The sequence below is a fragment of the Prinia subflava genome, chromosome 1 (assembly GCF_021018805.1).
Source record: "Prinia subflava isolate CZ2003 ecotype Zambia chromosome 1, Cam_Psub_1.2, whole genome shotgun sequence".
In the NCBI taxonomy this organism is placed as follows: Eukaryota; Metazoa; Chordata; class Aves; order Passeriformes; family Cisticolidae; genus Prinia; species Prinia subflava.
This window is the reverse complement of record NC_086247.1, coordinates 12,894,531-12,921,871: the sequence shown is the minus strand read 5'-3', so window position 1 is coordinate 12,921,871 and position 27,341 is coordinate 12,894,531. Positions and strand designations below refer to the sequence as shown.

The 27,341-nt window shown below is 41.9% G+C and overlaps 1 protein-coding gene across 2 annotated transcripts in view; it reads right to left on the bottom strand.

The window, feature by feature from the left end:
• SNTB1 (syntrophin beta 1) overlaps positions 1-27,341 on the bottom strand; it is a 119,591-nt gene that overhangs the window by 40,872 nt on the left and 51,378 nt on the right. For both annotated transcript variants that reach the window (XM_063419937.1, XM_063419854.1), the window contains exons 2-3: positions 22,764-22,980; positions 9,289-9,496 (exon numbers count right to left, since the gene is read on the bottom strand). In XM_063419937.1, coding sequence (XP_063276007.1) covers positions 9,289-9,496; positions 22,764-22,980 — 425 coding nt within the window. The remainder of the gene's footprint in view (positions 1-9,288; positions 9,497-22,763; positions 22,981-27,341) is intronic.

Below are 27,341 nucleotides of genomic sequence, written 5' to 3'. Positions count from 1 at the left end.
TTATTTTTACACGATTTGATAATAAGGTAAAAGGCTGGTATTAATAGCCTTAGGAACTTATTACATAAACAGGGGTTGAGCACTAAAATTGAACTGGATTTGTGAGTGAATGTGAACTGAGTGAGCCGAGTGAATGTCTTGCCACACTGAAAATTGTAACGCGTATAACTTTCCCTCTTCACTGTTCTTTTAAAACTCTTTCATTCTTCTAAAGGTCAACCCCTCTTTCCAAGAGAGAACACAACTTCTCCCCAAGATATATTTAGAAAATCTGTTTGTTTTTCTATATTAACAGTTGTTTGGCAAAACAGCTTTCAAGGCACACATTGCTCCTGCTTGTCCCAGCAGTGACACTCTTCCACAACAGCCCTCCAACATGAACCAGCTCACCTGTCCTAAATGCACTTGTGGGTAGAGACAGCACTCCTCTGACTGCAAGCTGAGTGGGGGAGCATGATGGGGCAGTAATATGCTAAAAGAGAAGGAACAAATCCAAATGTTTCCCTCTAAATTAGGGTATTTTTACTAAGAATAGCTCTACTTTTGCCAGAAGTTTTCTCTGGAGATCAGCTGAGGGACCTGGGGGCAGAAGAAGGGCTGCAGAGCAAAGAGGCTTTTTTATGGCCTGTTCTGCTGCTTTCTGATCTATTTACTCATGCCATTAATCAAAAAGCTGAAATAGGAGTATTGTTATGCTAGGAAAAAACCAAAGAAACGATGACTGGGGTGAGAGGAATTCATATTGGGCAAAGCCTCAAGGTCAACACTCCCCTAATGGGCCCCTCCATTCCCCTGAAGGTGATTTTTAACTTCAGGAGACAAAACCAGCAAATGAGAACCAGGTACCTTTGAACAAAGAAAATGCAGCTTGATGGGAACTTAATGCCTGAAACATCCAGGATTCTCTGAGACAATCCCTTTCTTTTCAAGCTTCTAACATGCAGCCTGTAAGCAGAAAAATGAGCAAACAGACACAGTGCAAGGGCTTAGCTCTTGCAAAACAGCATTTGCCAGCACCCCCACATTGCAGGGCTGTGTTCTCAGGGTGGATCAGCCCTGGGGATGTAGCAGAGGTCTCTTTGTCCCACAGAAGTTGAGTGGGATCCAGGGGCTGAAGGTGTCCCCAGCGCTGCTCGGGTCACTGCGGGGTCAGTGCTCAGGGATCTCCTATTGCTCAGACTGCATTTGCCTTGCTCTTTGTTTCAGCTGAGCTTGCCCCAACTATTGCCTTAATGGCAACTTCCTCACCCTGAACAGCCACCCCACAGCATCTCCAAACGCCCAAGATGAGCTCCACACCTTCCTCAACCACTGTGCTGGTCTGGTTTCTCCACCCTGCATCCCACAGCTGGGCAAGAACAGGCACTTCCCTTTCCTAGCCCACCACTGGGACATCTGTGAGAGGAGGCAGAAACACACTGGGCCAGAAGCAGATCAGTTGTTTTGGCACTAAAGCGCTTAAAATAACTCGGAAGGCCACCCTCCACTCCCCACTGACAGCAGTGCTGGGTTTGGGTTCAGTAGAGGTCTCTGCTCCCTATGCAACATGTTTTATAAAGGAAGTTCATGTTGCATTTAAATTACATTTGAATACTAAAGAGCATCAATTCCTCCAATTCCTTCACTATCTTTCTTACAATATTTTCTGTCAGAGGCTGAGAGAAAAAAGGAAGCATATCCCCGGCTTCTGAAGGAAGAGGATCAAAGCCTTCCTTCACATCACACCTGTATCTTTGCTGTTTTTTTTTTTTTTTCAAATGAACTGTATCGCAAATATGTTCAAGCAGAGGATTTCAAACCTGTGCAGCCCCAAAAGGTGAGATGACCCAGCAGACACACAAGGGGAGCTGGACGCTTTTGGACAGATCAACTGCAACTTTGCCAAGGCAAAAGATGGAAAGGCCCAACATCCTGAAAATTTAGCTTAATCTAGGAAGAAAATACCTCATCTACCAAAATTCAGAAAGCTCCTTGTCCAGCAAAACCCAACCCAGCCAAACAGCAGTTCCAGTTTGGGTTATCCAGAACAAAGAGTTAAGTATTCCCGCCGTGGCAGACACACTGTGCACAGTAGCCAGTGCTCAGAACCACATCAGGATGTGCTCCAGACCATGCTAGGATGTGGTCCCACGGCTACCACCCTCTTCTGCTGCAGAAACCAAGAGAAACAGCTCCCACATCTCAGGAAGGCACTGAACTCCCCGTTTCCTTTCAGCATCCTCTCCCTCCCTTCAAGCTACAGCCCAGCATTTCCCCTCTCAAACCCTGCCCCGGGTTTGCTGAGCAGACCTCTGCAGAGCTCCCTGTCACAGCAGGGCCATGTGGATCCTGCCTGTGGCTGGTGTCCCCCTGCCTGTGGCTGGTGTCCCCCTGCCTGTGGCTGGTGTCCCCCTGTGCACACCTCGGGCTCACAATTGTTCCTGATGCAGGGAGGGAGAAGTTAAATAAAACTCTATGGAGAGGAATGATCATGAAAAGGAACTTTCTCATCATTCCTGGGGTTCACGGGAACAGTGATAGGCATGTGCTATATTTTATTGAGAAAGTCATCTGCAAGGACTCAGATCAAAGCTGAGGCAGAGGGAGAGCAGGAAGGATTACTTCTGCTGGGATCTGACCAGAACTAATGCAGCCCTCATGGGAAGGGCAAGGGGATTTGCAGGGTCCAGTTCACACTGCAGCTCAACTTCTGCAAGAATAATTTAATACCTGAAGGCTACCACAGGCACGACAGTGCACACTCGCTATTTAACTGTGCTCTAGAACTATCTGATAGAGGGGTTTTCCTTCACTACAACAACCAACAATACTGCAGAAATACAGACTTTCAATTTCACTTTCAATTTACCACCATATTCCTGTAATTTTTCATCATTTACTTATATCTATTCTTCTTTCCAGTCCCCTTGCAACGAGCAGTTCACTTAATTTTAATATTTGCTCGTTTCTCATTGGCATGAGAAGAAATAGCATGTGTGTTACAGATAAAGGCTGGCAAAGCCTTTTAAACAGTACAGTGAATGAAAAGGGTGTTTTCAGCCTGAGTTTTCCTTAATATAGCCACTAAATTAAGGCACCAAAGGCAAGGAGAGAACGATGTCACTGCTGGTAAAAATGGCCTGTGGAGGAACCTCACTGAAGCTTGGAGAGGAAATTACTCTTCATGCTATTTCAGGTTTACGTCTTTCCTAAGAACAGGCTGATCGTTATCCCAGATAATGAAGACTGTTAATGTAATTAAGAACTCTGTTCTGGTGTTTTACAAAGCAAACAAATAAGTTCCGTAATTAATAAGATGCAAGGTTAAGTGACACAGGGCAAAACCAGGATTCTTCATTTGGATATAAGTGCTCCACAGCAAATCATTAGCTGGTATTTAAAAGTGCAATTTCTAATTTAGGACACAGAGAATGTTTTCCATTTGAGGTGTGTGTAATCTCTAAAAGGTCAGATCAATTTTGAGATTATGTCCAGATGTATATTATCAATATGAGAAATTGCATCCTTCTTTAACCACAAAAAATAGGAGAGCAGGACTAAACTGCCTTGCTCTTCTTCCTGGATATTATAGGTAGGTAGTATTTCCAAACTTGTCTGTAAATCCCTTGCAAATAAGTTAGGCATTTCAGTAACATTTTTTTTAGCAAGAACCCATTTTTCTAGCAGTGGATTTATCTGGTTAAATCATATATTGATTTGCATAGGGTTAACACACAGTACAACCCAAAGCTTGCTGTAGGCTCAGCCTAAACATGCACAAGTACTTGGCAGGCACAGAAGAGAGACCTGGGGACTAGTATAACCTGGATTTTATTCCTGAAAATGCTCCAGGTTCAGACTGTGCAGCCTGATGAGGCAGCCACAGCAGAGAAACAGTGACACACTGCTTAATGAAGCAGGAGCTTCCCAGTCCCCACCTCCTTGCCACAGGTTCTCACTACTTGTCTTGCACTGGGATTTGCCTCTGTCACAAAACCTGCAGAAAATTACTCGTGTCCCTCTGAAAGTAATGACTTTTCTACCAGAACTGCCACCACCATGATGGAAGAGCTGGGAGTGCTGGAGAACAGTGGCAGCTGCAACCACAGACACAGCCACGCCACATTTTTTAAAATGCTGCTTAGCAGATGCTGTGCTTCATAGGAAGGTGGGTAAAGTCAGATATAAATAAATAAGATCAGATAACATCAGACACATAATGTTAAATAACAGTAAAATGTTTTAACTACCTGGTGGGCTGGTGGTTTTCTCATGCAAAGACATCTTAAGCTCACTTGTACAATTTGGAATTGATGTAAAAACTTTAACTAAAGATCTCCGTATCTTTGAAAACTCATTTGTCTGTAATGGGAATAACAACATGGCTCTGTTGCTATCTACTTATTTTGCTAACCTGTGAACATGCTTCCTAAGGAAATGGTAACATTTTCATTTCATAGTGGGGAAGAAAATAACCTCAAATACACTCTCATGTCATTTGCCTACGTCCTGTTTGGACAGCTTGCACGTCTCACAATTTTCCCATTATCACTAGCTCCTCTGAATCAGAGTGAGAGCAGGGAGATAAATGCAATATACAGCTCGATACCGAAGATCATTCTGCTGTGACATGCCTTGCACTTCAGCACTAACACAATGATATGGTTATCTAAGGTTTGAGGAGACTGAACAGCCTGTAATATATTAGCACACTTCATTTCAGAGATAGTGTCAGGAGCTGGAAAACAACTCTGGTTCACCCTGCTGCTTTGGTTATTTCCCCTCAGGTCTCTTCTTCCCTCCGAAACCCACACCAGGTTTGTGGGAGCAGCAACACCCTCGCCCTGCACAGGCAGAGCAACACGAACAGGAACCAAGTGCTGGGGTTAAGATCTAGTGAGAAAAGCCCATAAGGTCACTTCTTCTGCAGCTTCAAAAATTAACATTCTAAAAGACAACTTGCAGCAATTCCTATTTTTAAATTTCTCAAAGGAGCTTTGAGATAATTTTTAGAAGTCCACTGCCTGTAAGACATTTGACATCCGGAAAGAACAACAGTCTCTGGCTGCAGAAGCGTTTTTTCTTTCTTCCAACTCTACATGAAAAGTATCCCTGGCACAGCCAGGACAGAGAGAAATGCAGAGCTCAGGGTTTCATTTAGTTTTGTGGGTTTTTTTCTTAACTGACCCAGCTTGAGGCTGGCGCCTGGCTACAGTTTCAGCTGCCCCTGAACCAGTCATGCTTTTGCTTGTGTGGCTGAGTGCTGAATTGGCAAAAGCTACCTTCACAAACCCCCTTTTGCCAGAACACCTTTTTGTGTTTGCGTTAAAGAAGAAAACATCTAGATAAAGCTTTTGCCACCAATATTTTGGTCTCTTGGAGCAAACATTACAGAGTGATAAACTAAACCACCATTTCCTCAGAGTTTTAGCTCTTAGTTCAGAGCAGAATTCGCTCCTCTGAAGGAACTCAGTGATAGATGAGTAAGTGTAAGGAGAAGAGCAGCCATGCCTGTTTCGGATCCTCTGTAAGTCATGAGATGTGCCAGAAGTATTAAAAAGAGGGTGGGAAAAAAGCTGGAGAAGACATTTCTACAAGGATTGAAAGTGTTTCTGGAAGAGCAGAAACTATACACATTTGGAAAAGCTCCTCAATTTAGATGACATTTCTAACTTTTTTTTTTTAATTTGGTTGCTAGAAGTATCTTTACAGGGAACTTTATAAAAAGATGAGACCTGGAAAGATTGAAACACACATGTAACTATTCCCTCCTGCTTTGCACAACTGTTAAATGCACAGGTCTTGCTGAGGTGAAAAGACAAATACAGGAAACACAAAGTGATGAGGAGTGCACACACTTCATTACAAACCAGCTCGTGGTATTTCTCTTAGTTACAGAGAAGTTTTAGGACGCTGGTGACTAATACAACTCCCTAATCCTTGGTCAGCTTTAGAAACCTTCTTCATAAGGCCAAGGTCAGGACAAAGCTACTTCCTTAATAACAGAGGGAATAAGGCACCTCTAATGATTGCTCCTGGCTGTTTTTCTCCTTGTCTATAAGAAGGCCACAGAGAACATTTGCTTTCTTAAAGTGATGCAGCGTGCTCTATTTACCAGCAGACAGATCCTCACTGCCCACCAGGAACCTGAAGGCAGACTTGCAAAATGGAAGTTTCAGGCTGAAGACCACAAGTTTAGTGCTTTCTTCACAGGGAAGTTCAGTTGAGGTAGTAGAATCCTGTTAGCATGCAATGGCTTAGTATCTTAGATAACCTACTATTTATTTTAATGTTACCCACCTGAGGGAGGCTCCCCTAATGAATCTATTTTTGTGGTGTCATGTAGGTTGAAGTTTAAAGCTAAGTTTAGAGCAGAGTTATATAAAAAATATCAAACCAGGAAATAGCTTAATTGAAGCAGAGAGTAATCACAGCAAATTACAGTGAAATTTCTAAGGGATTACATTTTGCATTCCCCAAACAAGCAGAGGAATTCAGCTCACAGTCTTCCTATTTTGCTGAGAATTCACTTCAAGGATATGCTATGTAAGTAACAATATGATTCCATAAAAGCTGCCTCAGAAGTTACAGTCTAAGATTTTTCTGTGACCCTGTGGGAAGCCCATGCTGGAGCTGGCTCCTGGCAGGGCTGGAGGCCCTGTGGGGGCAGGTGCCCACCCAGGAGCAGGCAGGACATGACCTGTGATGCTGCTGGGATCCACGCTGGAGCAGTTTGTGAGGAACTGCTGCCCAGGGAAAGGATCATGTGGGAGAAGTTCCTGGAGGACTGGCTCCTGTGGGAGGGACTCCACCTGGAACATGGGAGCAGTGTGAGGAGTCCTTCCCTGGGGAGGGAGGAGCAGCAGAAACAAGGTGTGATGAACTGACCACAACCCCATCCACTTGTGCCACAGGGAGGGGAGAAAGGTAGAGAAAATCACAAGTAAGGGAAGAAGGGAGGGGCAGGGCAAAGGGGTTTTTTAAGATTTTGTTTTATTTTCTCATTACCCTACTCTGGTTTCTCTGGAAATAAATTCAATTAATTTTTCCTCAGGTTGAGTCTGTTTAGCCCATGATGGTAATTCGTCATTTCTATTTCCCTGCCCTTCTTCATCTCAACTCATAAGCCTTTTGTTTTCTCTCTCCTGTCCAGCTGAAGAGGAGGAGTGACACAGCAGCTTTGGTGGCCACCTGGCATCCAGGCAGAGTCAAACAACCACACTGGTATTCACACTGACTTCCACAAATCACTGCAGAATCTCATCTCTTCCCACTAACAAACCCAGTTTTCCACAAGGAGCATCTGTGGTCAGCCCCTCCCTCAGCTGCCTTGAACACCTCCTCTGGAACAGTAAATAAACAGCTGCACATACACAGCATATGCAGGTTATCTCCTGCATCCAGGCTTTACAGCCCACAGGCCAGGAGGAAAATAAAAAGACTCTCACATCCCATTTTGCCACACAGTAGGGATTTTCTCTACTTTTCAACAGGTCTCCAATGTGAGAGAAAGGTGGGAACTTTTGACATTACTCTGTTACTACTGTACAGTTCTGGATGGTTTTTAGTGAAAAAGCACGTTGCCTTTTCAGTAACAATGTCACTGCAAATCTCTCAAGGCTAATTCTTGGTAACAGCCACCATAAATACACTGGAACATGAGCCACAACCTGACCCCAACAAAGGCAAAACAAGTTTTACGACTGAAAGACCTCAAAATGGTCTATACTGAGTAACACAAAATAAGATTTCAGCCCATATGGGGAAAAAGAGAGAGAGAAAAAAAAGGAATAAAAAGGAGAAAGAGAGAAGCATGTGAATAGGATATTGTGTATTAACTGTAAGAAGAGGAAATTCATAAAACAGAACCCATGTGTCCACTAAAGAAGATCTGTCAATATTATACTTACAAGACCTCTATGATCTAGTACAGAGCAGTTACCTATTCAGAGGAAAGCATTTTGCAAAGGAAAAGCCTCTTATGTTCAGCTTTTTATAAGTTTATAGGAATACGAAAAGGAAAACAAGATTAAAGATCCCATGGCTGTATAGTTTATACTGCTAAAATTTACTTACCAATCCTTTGGTGTTTTAATCCCAAATTATTGCCCCCAACTTTTGCATTTTCTACAGCACTAGGCCAAGGCGTTGTGCTGTTGTCCCCTCTCCACGAGCTTGGAGGGAGGGACAGGTAAAGATACAAAATCTGCCTGAAAGGCTTTGCAATCTTTGTGTCACTCCAAATGGTGTAGAGTGAAACCATGTTTTGCTAAAAATTAATGGTCTGCCTTCTTAAAGGACACTAGATAGAAATACAGCACCTGTGCCTGTGGCTTCCATATATTCATCTACAAAATACAAAAAAAAAAGAGATAAAACATAGAGCATTTTTTTTCAGGGCAGTTACAGTCAGTTTTCCACATCTGTGCTGGATGTACAGGTTGAAAGGGCAGTGTGTACGTTGTGGCCATTTTTCCACACACCCCAGCAGGAGGGGCAGAAATGCTCTGGATGGCTGCCCAAGCAGTAGAAGGATGGGAATTATTTCTCAGCACAAATCTAACACTGCTACCACAGCAAATCCACACTTATCAGTTGGTACAGTGCCTAAAATGAATTCTGAGACTACTGATTTAAAATCAGTAGTCTCAGAATTCATCTAACACTAATACCATCCTTGTGCATTCATGGATTGTCTTTCCAGAATTCAACAGATCCCAAACTACTATTGAACTGAACACCAGGTTTCCTCTGTGCATAAAACATTTTAAGACTCAAACTTTGAAAGACAGGCAAGAGTTGCAATTGCAAGCTCAGCCTGATAGGATGCTCAGCTCAAACACAGGGTTACAATTAAGGAACAAGCTCCCAGCCTTTGTGGGAAGCTCCAGAGGCCAGGCACAGCAGAGGGGTGGCCCACGGACCAAGTAAGTAGATACTTCCCAAGCTGAGAGTAGTAAGGTGACAACTCATATATATACAGGAATTGTAACAGCAGGTGAACTCAAGGGCTGGTGTCAGTTTTTGTGACTCATGTCCCATCTTTGAACTTGACAAGAGACTTTTTCATCTCCCAGGAAAGTCTTTGTTAATTGGCATGTAGAAGCAAAGGCTATGGGGATGTTGTAATTTTCTGCTTGTTTTTTAAAGCACAAAAAATGGCATGTTAAGAAAAGAAAGGTCTTCAAGGACAGGTAAATCAAACCCCAGAAGGTCATTTAGTCTCTCTACTTTCAGACCAGGCTGAATTCAGGAACAGAGAATAAGAGACAGAGAGCTTTGAAATGAAAATAAGAATGTTTTCGTTACCTTTTCTGCAAGCCAGCCTAGGTGCCTTATCTCTCGACTTCCAGCAATCCCTGTTTTACCCAGCTGGTCTCTGACCTCTGCAATCACCCTGGGGATGAGCTCAGTGACACTGGAGTGGATGGCATTGAACCAGGCCTGGGCTGTAGCCGAATCCTTACTCCTGAGCACCACGGTGTGCTTGGCATCAGGTGAATGAACTTCAATAATTCTAGAAAAATGGGGGAAAAACATTATGTTCATTCATATACTAATAGGCAGCTCAATTTATTACCTCATTTAGTGAATGCAATGGGTTAAAAAGGATACTAATATTGAGACCTAGCACTAAAAACTTACCTTTACAACACCTGAATAGAGTAGGATCATCTTATCTGAAGCCAGGTCTCCACTGGCATTATGTTCACATCCTTGAGAAGGGGATTTCCCAGTGCTGATGCAATCCTACATACAGCATGGAGTTTCAAATATATATAATATAAGAGGAACATTCACTGACATGGACACTGCCCAGAACTGCAAACTGCATGGAAGATGACTGTGGAGAAGCCAGGGATAAGCTGCTGCCTTTCTTAGCTGGTTATCACGGCACAACCAGAGTTTTTCAGTGTGTCTATTTTATACATGCAGAGATAAATGAAAATCATCCTCATCCCAAACACAGGAGTTTCCTTAGGACTGTTCTGTGGTTTCAGTGATGCCACTACACATTAACACAGGCCTAGCACAACTGGCCTTCTCCAGGAGCTACCAGCATCCTCAATGCACCATTTAGATCCTGCTAAAAGTGGCAACAAGAAAGTGCTAATAACAATAATATGATTGCTGCTGGCAGGCACTTTTTACAGATTTTCAAATTCCTGTAGAAGGAAATGGGTTTTGTTTCAAAGAAAACATTCCTACTGGACTATCCTGTGGGTTTCCACCGTGGTTTGAAAAGTACAACTGAACAGAGTTTTCAGGAAAATGAATCCTGTTCATTGTGGTAACGGGACCTGTGCCAACATCTTTGCTAACAACAACAACAAAAGTGCTTTGACAGGCAGCTGCAGCTATTTCAACTCTGTTCTTAGTGAAGTTATTAGTTATTAGTGGGGCTTTGTGTGCTCTTTAGAGCTTTGTGGGCCATTTTACTTGAACATCTGTTAAATAACCCACAAAGTAATAGCCTGTTTTATCTTTATGTGCAAATTATAGAACAAAGCCATGGTCATTGCCCATCACTCAACTCTGTATTGCACTTGGGCTTTTTTATTATAAAAGTACAGTGACAGCCCTGAATATTACCCTCCCAAATTCGACCTGGGATCTGAGCCCAAGCATTACTTCTGTCCTGTGTACAGATGCCCAGTCCCTGGGACACACAATGCTCCTTTCTGCAGCAGAAAATTAATTAGTTCAGTGGAATTTATTCAGGTTGAAGTTCAAAACAGTTCTGTAATGCAAATATTTGTTGTGCAATTACAAAATCCAGCAATTTAGAGCTTAACTAACAATTAAGAGGTTTTAATTATTTGGTTAAACCAGAGCAGAATCCAGAACAGAGGGTGACTCGATCTGCACAGCTCCGGGGCTCAAAGAGGAAGGATCCCTGGTTTCATGTTTGTCCATTTTGAGAAGGGGAGGTTTCCACGCAGACACTGTTCTAAATATAGAAAAGGTCATGATTTTCCAAACTCAGCAGCTGAACTGTTCAGGGTCTTAAATCACTGGATAGCTTAAGAAGTGGCTTGATTTTTCAGGAAGCACTGAGCCAACACAGTAATGCATTTATCCTCAGTAAAGCTGCAGCAGTCAACCACTATCTGAAAATTAATGTTCTTTTTTAGCCAGTCCAGGATGCACCCAATTTTCAGTTTCAGGTACCAAAGCAAAATTCTTTGATACATGACGGCAGTCTTGTGAACGAGAAAACTATATTTATAGATAGGCACATTCCAAATCACACTCTCATTTTTTCTGAACTGCTAGAAACAGCCATCTCCTCCATGGTTAGGATTCAGCCATTTGTGTCCACTGATCATTACGATCACGCCACCATCTCCAGTCTGTCTTTCCATCACAAACACAGCTCTCCCACTGCTGGGTCCCACTGTGACTCTGAACTGGAGTTGGGGCATGTTCTAGTAGGCAGTCACCACCAAAAACAAAGTAGACAGCCTTGGATTTTCAAAATACATTGTGGTATTTAGTGAAATGTTGCTTATCACTTACAGAACAGTTTTTGGCAGGAGATCTTACAGCATTTCACGAATGAGGTCAGTGACAGCATCCTCATTTCACCAACAAAAAAGTGTAAAAGTGAAGAACGCAGACAAGGCAGGGAACAGGCCAGGAGTAGCAATCAGGATTTTCAGTAAGCTGTCTCTCATTTTAATACTTCTTTAAAAAAATTATTTGGACAACACAGTAGTAATGTGCTGCATTTGAAAAATGTTAACACACCACATAGATTGTGTGAAACCATGCTATTTACAAAGCCTGTGGTTTCTACATGGGGACTTCCACCTACAAACTGACTGCACATCATGCAGTAAACAAAGTGCTGAACACAGACTCTAAAGACTCAAGAAAGTGCTGCTTTTTCAGTTGCAAAGGAACAGCAGCAAACTGGTGTGATTTCTTTGTAAGTTAGAGCTACAGCAGGTTTTGACTTAATAAATTATTGAGAGCTGAAAGAGCTTCCACATGGCAACTTGTTTACCTTCAATTTGTAAATTCTCCCCTCAAACAAGTGGATTAACTTACAAAGAGGTAATTCAGCACTTGGGCCTTCATAAAAGTGTATTTTTATTGATGGTGACTAAGTATTTGTACAAGAGTCTTATCCCCTCAAATAATGAACATTTAGACAGTTGTTAACAGTTCTGTTTAAGGGGTTTGAAACCATGCATATTCTATCTAATAGCTATGTATTCAAATATGGTATCAAAGTCTAAATTTTAGTATACATATGCATACACACATACTGAGCCATGCTTGCAAAAACACTCATCCCTCAGTGACTTTTAATGGAGCTAGTTTGGGAATGCTTGTCACTCATCAAAGTTTGATGGTGATGCACTAACAATTGCAGAAAGCCTTCCTTGTTCCATGAACTGAGTAACAAGATGACTGGACAATAGCACTACACTTCTCAAAACTTAGTTCAAAACAGGAATACATGCTGCTTTGACTGCACTGAAAATGATTCCTTTTATCCACAGCACTTGTCCACTCCTAGAAATACATCTGCAAGCATCATTCCTCAGCAAGCTGCTACAGTGGCCAACTTTTATTAACACACCCTCAAGTCTAAATGCTCAACTGTCTGAATTCTGCTACTGGCATTTGCAGTAGAATTTGCACTAGGAAACCTTAGGAAAGCGGGCTTGCAGATTTCCACCAAAAACCCAGGACTCCTGTTTCCACAGTCAGCTGGGATGGAGATACTAAAAGAAACTTTAAATCTTCTCAGAAAGCCATTGGCTCTGACTGCAATCAGATGCTGAAAGTGCTGCATCCCTATAAACTCGTTCCTTTTCTGCCTTTCAGCCCACGCTGCTTTGATTCACCAGTCCAACTGGATGATGCTTTCTGTATAGCAGCTGACTGATGGTATTTCCATACTTTCTGAAAAGAAAAAAATACCAGTGACCTTAGCAAACTGCAAGATTAAAGCACTTAAATGTTTCCAGCAGTCTAGCCATTATAGTTTTGATTTGTTCCTTGGCTAAACTGACCACCTTCTTACTGACTGTTTATCTGCAGTTCAGTGATAAAGTTCCCTTAATTCCCCACTGAATTGAAATATTTAGGGCACTGCCACAGCTGTGTTTATTCTCACACTCCACCACAGTTATGTAAATACTGCATATGGAGCTGTTTCTGATAAAGCCCATACTAACCCAAAGGAATTATATGTTAGCTCTAGATGACTGCCAAGATGTGCGGCACCTCTCCAGCTTGGCAATGCATATGAATGATATCACATTTTCTCAGAGATCATTTGGCAAACCTTACAATAAAAGGAGTAATTTTCTCTCTCTTTCTCAAAGACCCTCAATGAGCTGAGGAGTGTTTCCAGCATCCCTTCTCCACCCGCAGAACACGGGGGTGACACAAAACCCAGCGCTTCCAAATGCTGTAACCTGGCAAGTAAGAGGAAAACTCCCTCCCTCTCTTCATCAGACTTTTTACTTCACAGAGGATCAGAAGAAGTTGAAAGGAAATGTTCGGTAGACCATACTCATTCCACATTTGATAAAGCTTCTTTCTGTAGGAGTGTTCATTATCTAAGAAATACCTTTTATCAAAAGTCTTGAAAGTACTTCTGCCACCAGCATTGGCTCAGGACCAACTCAGGCACTGAGTTACACTTCATGGTTCTTCCTGGGTCAGATTATATATTCAGTGACTGACTAAAGTGTGGAGTAAATCCCTTGAAGTTAATGATAAGCTGGAGCCAGAGTTATTCAAGTCCATCACACTACTTTGATTTTGCACCGGCAAAGAGAGGAACAAAACAGTCTCTCACTGACTTTGCAAACTTAAAGATGAATCAAAGGCCAAACTGTTCACTCTGTCTCCTCCGTCACTGTCTGCACCATGAAACCACAGTAAGTAATTTTCGTTTTTTCTCAGTGCACAAACTTAGGAGCCTTTCCAGGAAAAGGGGCGATTTAGAAGAACACAATCTGATTTATATTTAAATAATTGTAGGTTTTGTTATAAAATAAAATTTTAAAAACTGTTAAGGTTTTTTAAACTGTTAAGGTTTTTTTTTTTTTCTACATGCAGCATCAGGAGATGAACCAGGAACAGAATACATTAAAATTAAGCAATGGAAACTTTTGGCTTAGGCTGCAAGGAAAATATTCCAGAGAGAAACTTAAGCTTGCAATGAATTCCCCAGCAAACTCTTTGAAGAAGCATCTTCATTTGATGAACAGAAGTGGAGGTGAAAGCAATTTTACCAAGCAAGTGCTGCTTGGTAATGAAGGGGAATTTTTCTGTGTGCAAGGCTCTCGGTCCCCTTGCTGTCAGAAGGGTACTTGCTGTGTTAACAGTTACTTGGTGACTTTCAGCTTACAGTGCTAAAAACGATGTAGATACTTTCCTGGGAGCTGGACTAGACCGATGTCCATCCAGAGGGTGTATATATCACTAATGAGCTGTCACAGTTGATTTCATTTCTATTTGCCACCAGCTGGGATTTAATAAAGGGATATCAGTGGAGTTGTGGCACATGCAAGTGAAGAAAGGATTTGTTTCTGCAGTGACTTGCTCACACCACAGCATGCAGATGCTGACCAGTCTGCAGAGACTCACACACTGCCTTCTCCACCCAAAACAACCACAAACGTAAATGAAGAGTTTTTAAATTATGACGATATTAACGAGCAGGATCTTACACCACAGTGCCCGAAAGACCTCATACATTTTACTTTCTTGATTTTTTTCTTTTATATTTTGTTTGTACCGAATATTGGTAATCCAGGAATACAGAGTTCAGCCTTCTTCTCAGAGGATTCAGCATGAAACAAAGGCAAAAGCACCATTTCAAGGAGCAATTGGGGTCAATTATTGGGGAAAAACCCCACAAACAGCATTTTTTCGTAAGAGATGTCAGGAATTTGACTTAACTTTAGACGATGCTGGAATTTTAAAAGCAAAAGGTGTGATTGGTATATTCAATACCCTGACCACAGCTCCCTGAAGCAGCTGTTTTCCCTGATGCAAAGCCACAGCCAACCCCAAAGCAGCAGCAGCAAAACAAACTGCAGCTGGAACTGCAGCTGGGTTTGGCAAAGGGCATCTGGCTGCAGCTGGTAATAGTGGTAAATGACCCCTTCAAATTGAGAAGAGGGTGGAGGGTCTCATGCTGCTGTATAAGTAAGAGAACTTGGGTTTGGAGATGAATTGGATGTCTTCTGAGAAGGAATGCCACTGATGCTGTTAGGAAGTGTTGCAGTAGGACCTAGCGGAAAAAAGAGCATGTGATCCACAAGCATGGGTGAAAACTGATATGGAAAGAGGAAAAATTAGTAGAGCTGCTGACAGATCAGCTCTGTCTCGTGGATGAACTGTCACAGAAGGAAGTCTTGCTGGAAGAGAGAAAAAACAACTCCACCTTATCAAGCAGGGTGTGTCTCAATGCCTCATTATATTGTAGATCTACTTTTTGGCTTCCATGATCAAGAATCCCAGGGATCACTGCTTACTTGCCAAGTGAAGCAGAACTGAAGCCAGACAACCATGACTACAGAGCCACAAATTCCTTCTGGATCCATTATTGGCCTCTGAGTGCTGTGGGGAGAGGCACCACCTGGGAGCCAGTCTCACTGCCAGCTTCTCTGGAGTGTGCATGGGTCACCTCCTGACACTTTCACAACTGGCAGTAAACTCATCTTCCCTTTGAACAGACATAGAGACTGATGGGAAAGCTGCATGTAAGTGATGAGAAAAAGTAGCAACTTCAGCAAAACTCTTACTACAGTAAAACAGCAGAAACACAAGAGAAAGCAAGCTAGAAATGACCAGAGGGTATTAAAATAGCAAAGTATTCACACACAACCTAAGCACTAAGGATCACCCTCAGCCTCTACCACCACTGAGCTGGGGCACCTCTGATGGCAGCCCACCACCAGCGCTCACACTGTGGATGTCATTTGCTGCCAGACCCATGACTACATGAGGTGCAAGAGGGAGCAGATTAAAGTACACCAGCTGAAAATTCTGCTCCTTAATTAATGGCAGATCAGGCCAGATCAGAGCTGTGAGACTGAAATCCAATTTGCAGGCAGGCTGGTAGGTGGTGGAAAGCCCAGCACTGAGCACAGGACACCAGCCAGGAAGGAAAAAGAGCCTTGAGGTTGTCACTCTCTCCAAGCCAGAACACAAAGACTGTGGGGACTGGGAGCATAGCAGGAAACTGAAACCCTTGCACATCACCTTTCTTTCTTTGGGAGATACCAGGGGTCTTTAAACTGCTCTTCAACATTATTTCGCAGCAGCTTGGATGTCAGCACTTACATAACTTAACATACAGATGCACGTAAAAACAGGATTAACTGTTTGTTCTCCTCTTCCCTGCAGCATTCTAATACTGCTCTTCCTTTTCTTTTACTCTGTGGTACATATCTTGGAGTATTTCTCTTTCTCCAGCTCTCCAGAGCCTTTTTTTTTTTCTTTTTTACATAAGTGTTTGTTAAGTAAAGTCTGCTGCAGTTGTTACTCTCTGGGTTTGTTGCTCTGCCTTGCTGGTTGGCTTCTTCTTTAATCACTTTTTCTTACTTTGTGCTCCTCTCTTCCTTCCACACATTTCTCAAAGTAATTCCTTTCTTTTTGTTCCCCTTCAGCTGACTAATTTTCAGTTCCTTTGCTCTTATTTCCATTTCTCAGCTCAACCTTCTACAGCTAAAGCTGATTGGAAAAATCAAACTTCTTTGACTTTTTCAAAACTCCCCTAACTGAAGCAATGGCTGAAAAAAAATCCAAAATGCAACACAAAAAGCCACCAGCATATGGATTTTTTTCATTATTTAATATTTTCACAGGAAAGAAAGACTTTGGTTAAAAGTTTGTTAATCAAAAGTCCAGCTGAAAGCATTCTTCCAGCCAGTTACTGCCACCTCCTCATCACCCACAGCCTTCCTCACCACCCAACTCACAGTCACACATTTTATTCCTTCTCAGGTCATGTTCAGCCCAGCTCACACATAGACACACACACACACACATAAAGTTTTACTTATAGTCACATACATGCAGGCATGCACAGACACTGCTTTTGAGTTACACCTGCAGGAGGTTTACCCATTCCTGTTTGATTCATGCTGGAGATGGGAAGGACACTGGGAGCTCACCTGTATGGCCCAGAAGGATGAGGAAGGAAGAAAGCCCAATGTCATTATGCCAGGAGAAAAGATTCATCTTTATTTTTCAGGAAAATGAGACGTGCCTAGTCCCAAATTCACCAGGACTTGCAGGGATTGAAGGTCAGTCACGACAAGCTGTAACTGTCCAGTTCAACACTGGTATCTCAAACACCCTGCAGGAAAACTCAGGGGTTTCCACTGTGTCCCCAGGTCCTGCCACATCTCCCAGTCATTCAGTTCTCAAGCCATTGCCCAGAGACTACAGCAGTCTTTAGGATATTAGAAACCTATTTTAACATGATTTAACAGAACAAGAATTAAATCATGAAAAAAAAAAAAAAAAAGGTAATGAAGTTCACCCTAGTTTGGTGATTTGTCTCAAAAAAGACAAAAATGCTCATCTTTATGGGAGGGATAGTCCTACAGAAGTGTCTGATCTCAGTGGCTTTTCAAGAAAGACGAGAAGAAACTGAGGCTAAGAGAAAAATTGGTATGACCCAGACTAAAATTGTTTGGCTGGTGGGGAGTTTCACAAATGGTAGAAAACAACTATTCCGCATAATGAAAAACAAATTTAAAAATCATCATTTCTGCCTAGAGGCTTCAGAGCACCAGCTTCTACAGATTTGGAAAACTGCCCCTTATCAAGATACATGACTGCAGCTTGCAAAATGCACCAGCAATTGCAGAGCTGCCCAAAAGGCAGATGATGTAGATGACAGAGAACTGTCAGACAACAAATTATAGGACCATTAATTATTAAATCTATCAGTTAATGAATTATTAATTGCAGCAGTTAATGGCTTGCCCCCAAAATACTGTTCTGAGAGAAAAAATGCAATGTTACAGGTCCCTCATCTGACAACCTTAGCCCTGAATGCAGTGACCCTGGCTACTGGGAAGGGTCCCACAGCCATGCAATGCATCGAGGAGGAGAGGAGCCCTTCCCCATGACCTGTCCCACAGCTCCACTCCTGTTGCCCACACCCCAACTTCCTCCCTCTCCTACCCTCAGAGTACTAAAGGAGCTGCAGCCAATGCCTTTTCAGCTAAATTACCTAATTCCTCTCACCTTGGAAGAGGCAACAGTAGATAAACCTCACGTGCTGCCTACTTGTTCATCCCTTCCAGTAAAGAGCAGATTTTGTACGCAGATTAGCAGTTACAGTACAGGAACACAACAAGAGACATCCAACTTCACACAAAAGCTGGGTTTGGATTCATTACAGTAAAATAGCTGAAAGCTAAGGTTAAAAACACATGTTCACCATGACTTTAAATTTTCAGCCTTTTGTGGGCAAGGTTGTAACAGACCAAGCACACTGTGATAGCACAACAGGGTGATTTAAGGATGAGGGGAGAGTCAACCAGAGTTCCACCCTGATTATCATGACTTTTGTTCTTTTCTGGATTTGAATTACACTCTTTCAAGTTCCTTTACTTTAATGTTGGATTGTTGATATAGTAATCTAAGGAGATAATAAACACAGCCCACCAGGAAAAAACCCCAAACAAAAATTCTTCATATAACTCAGACTGACTCGAGCAGGCTCAATGACTTCTTCAAAGGACTTATTGATATTCATATAATAAAACATGTCTGTACCAATAATGATAATTAATTGCTATGTGCCTTTCATCCAAGGATCTCAAGCTGTAGCTCACAACAACACTATGAATTAAGTATGGTCTCTGCATTTCACAGAGGTTTTACAGCCAGAGAGCAGCTCAGTAACAACACAAGGAGCAAGGCACAAACTCCTTGAGGAGAAGTGGACAGTGCCTTTTAATACTGGTAATGCACCCATTCTAGATCTTTTTCTATGCTCTAGCCCCCATGCAGATGTAAGTTCTTTGTCTTTGCTTTGCCTACCTACAACATACAGTAACAGAAAAAACACCCAAGTTTCTTAAATCAGAGCCAAATCCAGCTAAATCTGTACTGTGAACTAGGGAGAAAAAATGTCCACCTTCCCAGGAAGCCCCACAAAGCTGTGAATGTCTGCCCAGAACTGACACAGCTCCAGCAGAGTGCTGGAAATGGGCCATCACCTCCTCACTCCTTGGGACAGGGCTCAGCCTTTGCCCAGCACCTAACCCCATGTGTGCTTGCTCCTGCCAGTGTCACTGGCTATGTTCAGTGCCATCAAAGAACCCCCAAGAGGCTTCAGAAAACAAGGTAAGTGTGACCTGTGCTGTCCAAGAGCAGCTGTAACTCATTCTGGTTCTCTGGTCACTCTGTGGCAGAGCCTGCCCTCTGTGAGCCCCAAACACATGTGACTCAGGGAAACCATTTCCCCCAACAGCAGGGAAAACCCCAGGCTGCAAAGGTGCACCCCTAAGCCACACTGCTCTTGGAGGAGAATTGGCATCTGCTCTGCACACCAGGGCCTGCTCATACCTGGCAGAACCAAGGCATGGTCCTGTTCACCAAACAGGAGAGAGGCAGGGCGGGGGCATGAGCCCAGACCGTTTTCATCAACATGAGATAGATCCAGAACCTTCTCTACTGCCCAATACTTGCCTCCCTGTCCCCTCAGTTCCTCTTTAAGTTATATAAGCAGGACCCTGAAGAGGTACAGGAGCTCATCTCAAAAGCAGATGAGAAAACCTTTTCTGTCCACACAGCATTGTCTCATTTCTCCAGGGAATGTCGTGTCTCCTGTGTTGTTTACAGAAGTACCTTTGTATTATGTCCCAAGATTTTAAAAGCACCAACAGAAAAAAATTCACCTGAGAGAACTTTTTTCCCCTGTTCCTTAATATCATCATCAGAAATTGAAAAAAAGCTTTCTACACTGCAGCAAGATTTTCTGCTTATTGGCATTACTAGCCATGATCATTTCCACATGTCCCTTCACTGGGGGGGGACGCTCCTCTCTGAGGCCTGACATTAACCTTTGCTGCTGCCACCAAAAAGGTCACTTACCAGTGAAAACACAGGCAAACCACCGACTGAAATAGTTATTATTTTAACGAGTTTCTTCCAGCCTAAAATATAACAAGCCCTTCATCTAGAGAAGAATGGCATAGATGGTCTGCATCTTCTCTCCTGTTGCAAAGATGTGACCTGTTTGAGTATTTTTATTACTAAAAAAAAATCCTACACACTAATTTTTGTACTGGTTGGTATTAATGATCTTCTCCTTAGTATCTTACAGCTCTTTTTATCAGGTAACAGAAAAACCAGCTCCTGATCTCCTCCAGAGTGAATCCACAGCCAGATTAAGTGAAGCAGACATCTGAAAACTGCTGGCTCTAAAAGCATCAGACTTCACTTCTGCTCCAAAATAACAAGTTCACCAAACCATCTGAAAGTAGATACAGACTTGAGAATCTCTGAACTGGGGTCAGTCTTCCATGAGAAGAAAAAAATCCTATGCAGGGCTACCAGCTCTAATGGGAAAAACAATACTTCTCCATGCCCATTAAATCCACATTTCACTGCAGCTTTCTAAGAACTGGAGATAATTCAGTGCCAACAAGCAAGTATTTCCTTACGGGTTCCTTAACATAGGTATCTTCTCATGCTGAACATCAAATCAGTCCATCCTGGTCCCAGAAGGCTGCTGACATTATCCCCAGGCTGCACTGAAGAAATCACTGCATTGGAAAACTCAGGCTTTCCATGCCCACAGTGGCTCTTAAATGAAAATTAGCTCAGTTACAGTCCAAAGGAGCCCTTCAATGGCCAACATATGCTCTGGCATCCTGCCAGCAGAGCTCTCTTAAAGCCATCCAGCCAAGTGACACCATCAGTTACAAAATCCAGTGTGTCAGGTCACTGGATTATGAAACAGAAGTGTTGTAAGCATGTAAAGACATGTCTTAGGCTCTGCTGTAAGCAAAGATAAAATGATTTTTCTGGAATCAGATTACTATCTTGGAAGGCATTCCAGTGGGAAAGGGTCGCTGCATTGCAATAGCATTTAAAATGGAAAATATGAGTTCCAGTGTTCAGAATTGTTAAAAATCACTGAAACCAGTAAAGATGCTAATCCATGGGGTGCTACTACGACACAGCAGCTAGCATGATGGTGAGGTACTGCATGCTTGGATGGAAAAATCCATCTTAGACTGCACTGTGCTGGACTACAGTAAAAACCAGAAGTCACTCTTTCCACAGGAAATGACAGCAACACAAAATGAAAACCATGATAACAAGCAATATGCCTCTCCCACACATTACTTCCTAGTAACACTGAAGAACATACACATTTGTAGCATACTTCGAAATAAAGTCAGCTCCATTGTAGAGGTATCATGAGCAATGAGTGTGTGTCCCTGAATCAGTCCTGGCTCTCAAACCAGCTGAGGGCCAGGAGAGCGACAGAAGGTGAAAACTGCAATAAAGTCCAAAAAGAAAGGAGACAAAATAAAGTCAATGAAGGCAAAGCATCATTACATTGTACTGATTCAAAAAATGCAACCTGTTTGAGAATTTCTAAAATACACTCCACGGCAGAGAGAGAGACAAAGTCTCAGACAAGTGATACAGCTATCAAACCTTAAACTGTGCAGACATATGTGGAAAAAACGTGGCCAATATCAATAAACATCTTGATCTAAACTGAGAATGAGTGCTAGGGTTACTTCTGGTTTACAGTTGCATTTCTGTAGAAGTCAATTACCACTGACTATGGTGGCAACCACTACGTGAGATAAAGAGCCAAGGCTAAGTAAAGCCATACTAAACATTAAAGCAAGGAGGGGGAAAATTAAAAGGTCAGACAAATATAAAAAGGAAAGATGAAAAACTACACAGATACTAATAAAGTTTCTGAATTGCAGTGCAAGAGATTACAGAGAAACCCATCCTTCCCAAGCCACTTTCTGCTCTCCCACTTCTCCTTATCCTTCTCTGCAAATGAAAATGTAACTTTGTTTATGCCTATATGTAAATGCTGATAATCAAGGGCATTACACTCAGCTTCTGAGCACTGCAGATAAACAAAAAGGCCATTATTTGGATGGAGAATCACTCTGTATCACTGACTTGACTGTTCCCTTTTTTATTAGCAGCTGTTAGAGAAGGGATCAGGGAGTGTGCTGGTACAGTGCAGCTGTTCCACATATGTTATAAATAAGGGCTGGTAAAACCTCATCCTATTTTTAACATGAAGAAAAAGAACAAGTCACAAAAACTCCCCATTAATGCCTTGTAAGTGGAACTTTTCTCCTCTTCTTAACTTTAATGTCCAGAACTGAATACTCAAACCAGACCATTCTTAAAACAATAGTCATTAAAAAAAGGAAAGAAAATGCAATTTAGTGGAATCAGATTTAGCTAGCCTGGAGGATGTAACCAATTAGTGTGTACAGTGTCTTTCCCTTCAAAAGCAGACACTTAATCAGGATGAAAACAACCCCCCAAGATTCTATTCCCAACAAAAGTGCTGCATTACTGCATGGAAGTTTCTCTAGCATAACCCAAAAGCTGAGCCATGCCTCGTGTGGCTCAGACACCCCCCACTCACCCTTCCCAAAGCGGGGCTCGCTCCCCTCGCTGGGCTGCTGCGCGTGGCCAGAGCTGCTCCTGCCCACCAACCCCAGTGCAGAAAACACCAACAACCACTGAAGGTGACAGTGAAATCCCAGCCCAGGCACACCCCCATTCACCTGTTCTCGGGGTCTGACACTGTCATGTTGCGTGTCACGTAGCACATCTTGAGGGGGATTGTCTTCCTGTCTCTGTGGATGGAGAGCGAAAGCTGCGCCCTCGGGTCGGCGGAGGCGCAGCCCAGGCGCGGGGACTCGGGGGGAGGCGTCTCCCACCCGATCTCCGACACCGGGGAGCCCTTCTTCACATAGGGGGTGGCTTCTCTCATGTATTTCACTAAGGAAGAGAGAAAAAGAGATGGAAAACAATAAATAAATTAATATTCAGGAGTTGCATGTCCACATGAGTTCTCTGGACTGGTGCTAACCCTCAATGCTGTCCATTATTTCTGCTCACCAAGCATCCCAGCATGGGAAGCTGTACAAATACAGAAGATGGAGATGGGCCTGCTGCCAGTGTCATAGTATGATGCTATGAGTAAACTGAGGAAAAAGAACAGAATAAAAAATCTAAGACCATACAGCCATACATTGTAAGGCCAGGAGAGCCATCCCACCTTTCTGTGACAGTGGGTAAGCAGTCATGCAACAACTGCTTCATACAGAAGCTGTGAGCTGTCTGAGGTACAGGGATGTTCTATAGAGAGACATTCAACCAAGTGACAGTGACCCTATTATTCCCCTACCCAGAATGTTCCAGCAATACTCCCAGTGATTCCAACTCACATCTTGCTTCTGGTTCACTCTTGTCAGTGCCTCACCACTAATCTCAACAACTATTTCTGTTTGCTGAGAAGCAGTTTTACCTAATCTACTTGTACAGATGGAATAAACAACAACCAATTCACTTCTTAGGCTTCTCTTGGGAAAATAAAATTGAGATTGAGCCTTTTGTGAGCGTGAAGGTGTCAGATTAGATCTCAGCCTCTTCTGGGCTTTTTTCCAGAATAGATAAGAAAAGTGAATGTAAGATTCTGAAATTATCTTACTCTGTTAAAACCCAATACCCCTTTTACATGTATACTTCATATTCCCCTCTTTATGCAGGCAAATATTACAATGTTTTTCTCTTGTTTTTTAATTCTTTTGGTAGTTTAGGCTCACTTTTGCTTTTGCTATTGATGTGCTTGGCAAATCTGCCAGTCACAGTCGCCTTCCCCTTCACACACCTGATGGAGCTCAGACAAGACAAGACAAGAGGTGCCATTTAAGTGCCCTGGTTAAGCCAATATTCCCCTGCACATAGCTGTGGCTGCATCACTGCCTGCTGCCACTTGATTGTACCCACAACTCAGCAGTGACATGACCTGAAAGGGCCTGGCATTGTGAACTTATTTGGGGAAGTTATTAAAATGCTGTGAGAGAACAGTTCAAGGAAATGGTGCAGATCATGTCATGTCAGCTCAGCTCAAGAAGTTGGGAATGACTGAATAGCAAAAAGGTGGGTAAATTACAAAAGGGCATTGTGGTGAAGCATGTTAAATTAGGGAAAGCTGACTGAAGTTTCTGAGTTCAAAATGAAAGCAAGAGAAGTATTCAGAAGAGTGGAGAAGAACAAGTGTTCCTGTCAAAACCACAGATCAGGTGATTAGCTTCAGCAGCATTATTTTCAAGGCACTTCATAAAAACTTTACCAAGACAGAAACCAGTACAAATCTCGAGTCAAGGCTCTGTGAGCACCTATTGCTACTTTTTCTCTAGAACACCTTAGCGCCCATCTTGCCATTGCTCATTTTATCCTTTTTTTAAAAAAACTGTTAACTTCAATCACAAGGACTTCTGTCTTTAGGTATGTTATGGGTTATTCCTTTTTGAGAAGTACCATTTGTGATTTATCAGAAATGCTGTCCACTCAACACTGATGTTTTTATTTCCTTGTCCTATCCTATTCTGAGTATTTTCTTAAATTAATTTGTTCCCTTCTCAGGAACGAGTTGGCACAGAATTCCACCAGGCTTCCAGAAACTATTTCAGGCAAAAAGAGATGAGATTGTTTTTGGTTTTTTTTAAATTTTTTCAGATTTCTACCTAAAGTCCACTGTCTAAAAACCTGTGTCACCTAACTCCCCAAACCAGTGCTCCTCCTTGGGTACTCCAAAGATTACATGATTTTCAAAGGTGCTGAAAATAAGCACTTGTTGCCAGTGTCATAGAGATACTGGTTTCAGCAGTTGCCATCTCAGTTTGGACGTACTCAAAGCCTTAGGAAAGCCAAGAAACAGAACAGATACAGATGTAGTGAATCTGTATCTGTTAACACTGAACGAACATGACTTTGTCATTAATTTAAATGGGCAGAACAGCTGAAGCTGTGAAAATCACGTTCAACTTCAAACAAAATTTTGTTCCCTTTAAAATTAGAGATTAATGATTGATCTGTTGAAAAAAGTAATCCAGTCAGTTTTTGAACCCTGGTACAGTGACATGCCAGCAAATGTGATTCCAACTAAAGGTCCAGGTCTCTATAGTGTAGCTATTTAATCTGTGCTATTTTTGTCCTTTTTCAGTTGCAGCTATATCCATTCAACCTTAGTGTATTTTAATTAAGAAAAGGAGAGAGGGGCAGGGGGAGGAAGGAAGCTGAAGTAAAAATTTTGGCTGAAAACCTAAGCAGGAACACAAAATGTGAATTTGATTCCCTAGAGATGGGACAGAGGAAAAGAGGCAGCCCTTCCATGTGCCAAAAGCCAAGTTTCCATGCAATGTACCGGTGAATTCACAGCAGCCAGCTGCAGTGCTTCACAAAATCCCATGAAAAAGGAAGCAGGAGCAGGGGGAGAGCAGAAACACAATCCTCTTTCCAGAAACTGAGTCTCAAGCACAGCAAAAGCCAAGAAAACTACCTTGAGAAAGTACATCCTATGAAAATTCCGTCCAACTTCTGAACTCACAGACATCTAGTTTCTACTACATTTCAACAGAAGATGGTTGCTCAGCCCCAGGGATATGAACAAAGAGCTACTAATGCACTGATAAATTGCTAACTCCATCTTCGTATGAAATTCCATGGTAGAATGAAAAAATGAAGTAAATACATGCTTTCTGTAAAAAAAAAAAAACATTTTTCTAGCCTCTACTAATAACATCCCACTTCCTACTAAACACAAGCACAGCTCTCTGCATTCATGGCTGAATTCTGCTGGGTTTTACAGCTCAGACTTTATGGCTGTTGCATATTCAGGTGTGTTTCATATTTTAAAAGGACCCAAATGGATACATATAAAAGCACAAATATAATATGGTAGTAGAACAAGTGGCAGAACTTGATCCATTTATATAATTTTTTGTTATTATTTGAACTTCAGAGCCACTGCTTTCTATCTACCTCATCAACATCTGTAATTACATGTCCATAACCAAAGTCCAGTTTATGAATTTGGCTGAAATCAGGCACACACTGTTCAGATGACTCCTAAGTTTTATCAGCAATTATTCCTATTTACCTCTAAATTCTGGGTGCAAATACTGCAGAACTTGCTGTTTTATAACAATATACCAGCAACCCTACTACATACAGAGCAATTTAGGATGACTGCACACATTTACATTTTGCACTAACCAGTTCTTAATCCACACAGCAGAATACAAATTGATACCAGTATCTATTACAGGCATATTCCTATTCCACACTGCACTGTCTGAGAATCATGGATACAACAAAGTTAAATTGAAGTTATACAATTCACTTCCACCATCAAGTTTTAAAACAAAAAAAAAAGATTATACAGTCTATTGGACATTAAAGTAATAATGTGGATAATACTCTGTTTTCAGAGCATTACACTCAAAAGCTGGATTTCCTTTTTGATACCATAGCACAAATTCAGGTACTGACTGAAAAGAAAGTAATTATCAAAAACACTGGCTTTATAAATTGACAATGAAACTACCTAATGAATTAAAACCTTGAAACATTTAATAAAAATAAATAAAGCAGCCATTGTATAACAACTCTGAATTATGAATAACTAATTTATAGGCATTTATACATATATATATATACACCTTCAGAGTACATATGTATGTCTAACATATATACAAATGTTAAATATATATTTATATCAAAATGCCACAATATTTAAGACCACCAGAACACTGCAAACACAGAAAACATGCAGGTTCTCAGAAAAAAATTCTCATAGTTTCATTATTATAACTCAATTTACTTATAAACTCTCAGTTTAGTCAGGAGTTGTCTAAACTCATTTGTTTGATGCTATAGCTCAACTTCAGAGATCCTTATATTCAGTACTAATTAATGATCCATACCCTTCTGCTGTACCACTAATAAGAAACTGCGGTCAAGCAATTAAAATTCCAATCTCCGGAGTGCCCCTCCCCACAAAGAGAAGAGGAAGGGAAGTGGCCCTTCAAATGAATTAATCCAGTGATACACATTGAAATAGTTTGGATTTATTTTTTGATCTGCAAGACAGGCAATGTAGCTTCCAAAAAAAGCACTTTGTTTATACGTGCTTCTGCCAAGTCCCAAGACTCCACAATTAATCCTTTGTTACTGCTCACAGATGACTTTTTTGGGGGGAAGAAGCAGGCTTTTAATGAGAGAAATCCTACAGACCAACTTGGTCAGGTTCTTGGCCAGACGCCTTTCTGAGGAACTGGCACTCTTCTGACACA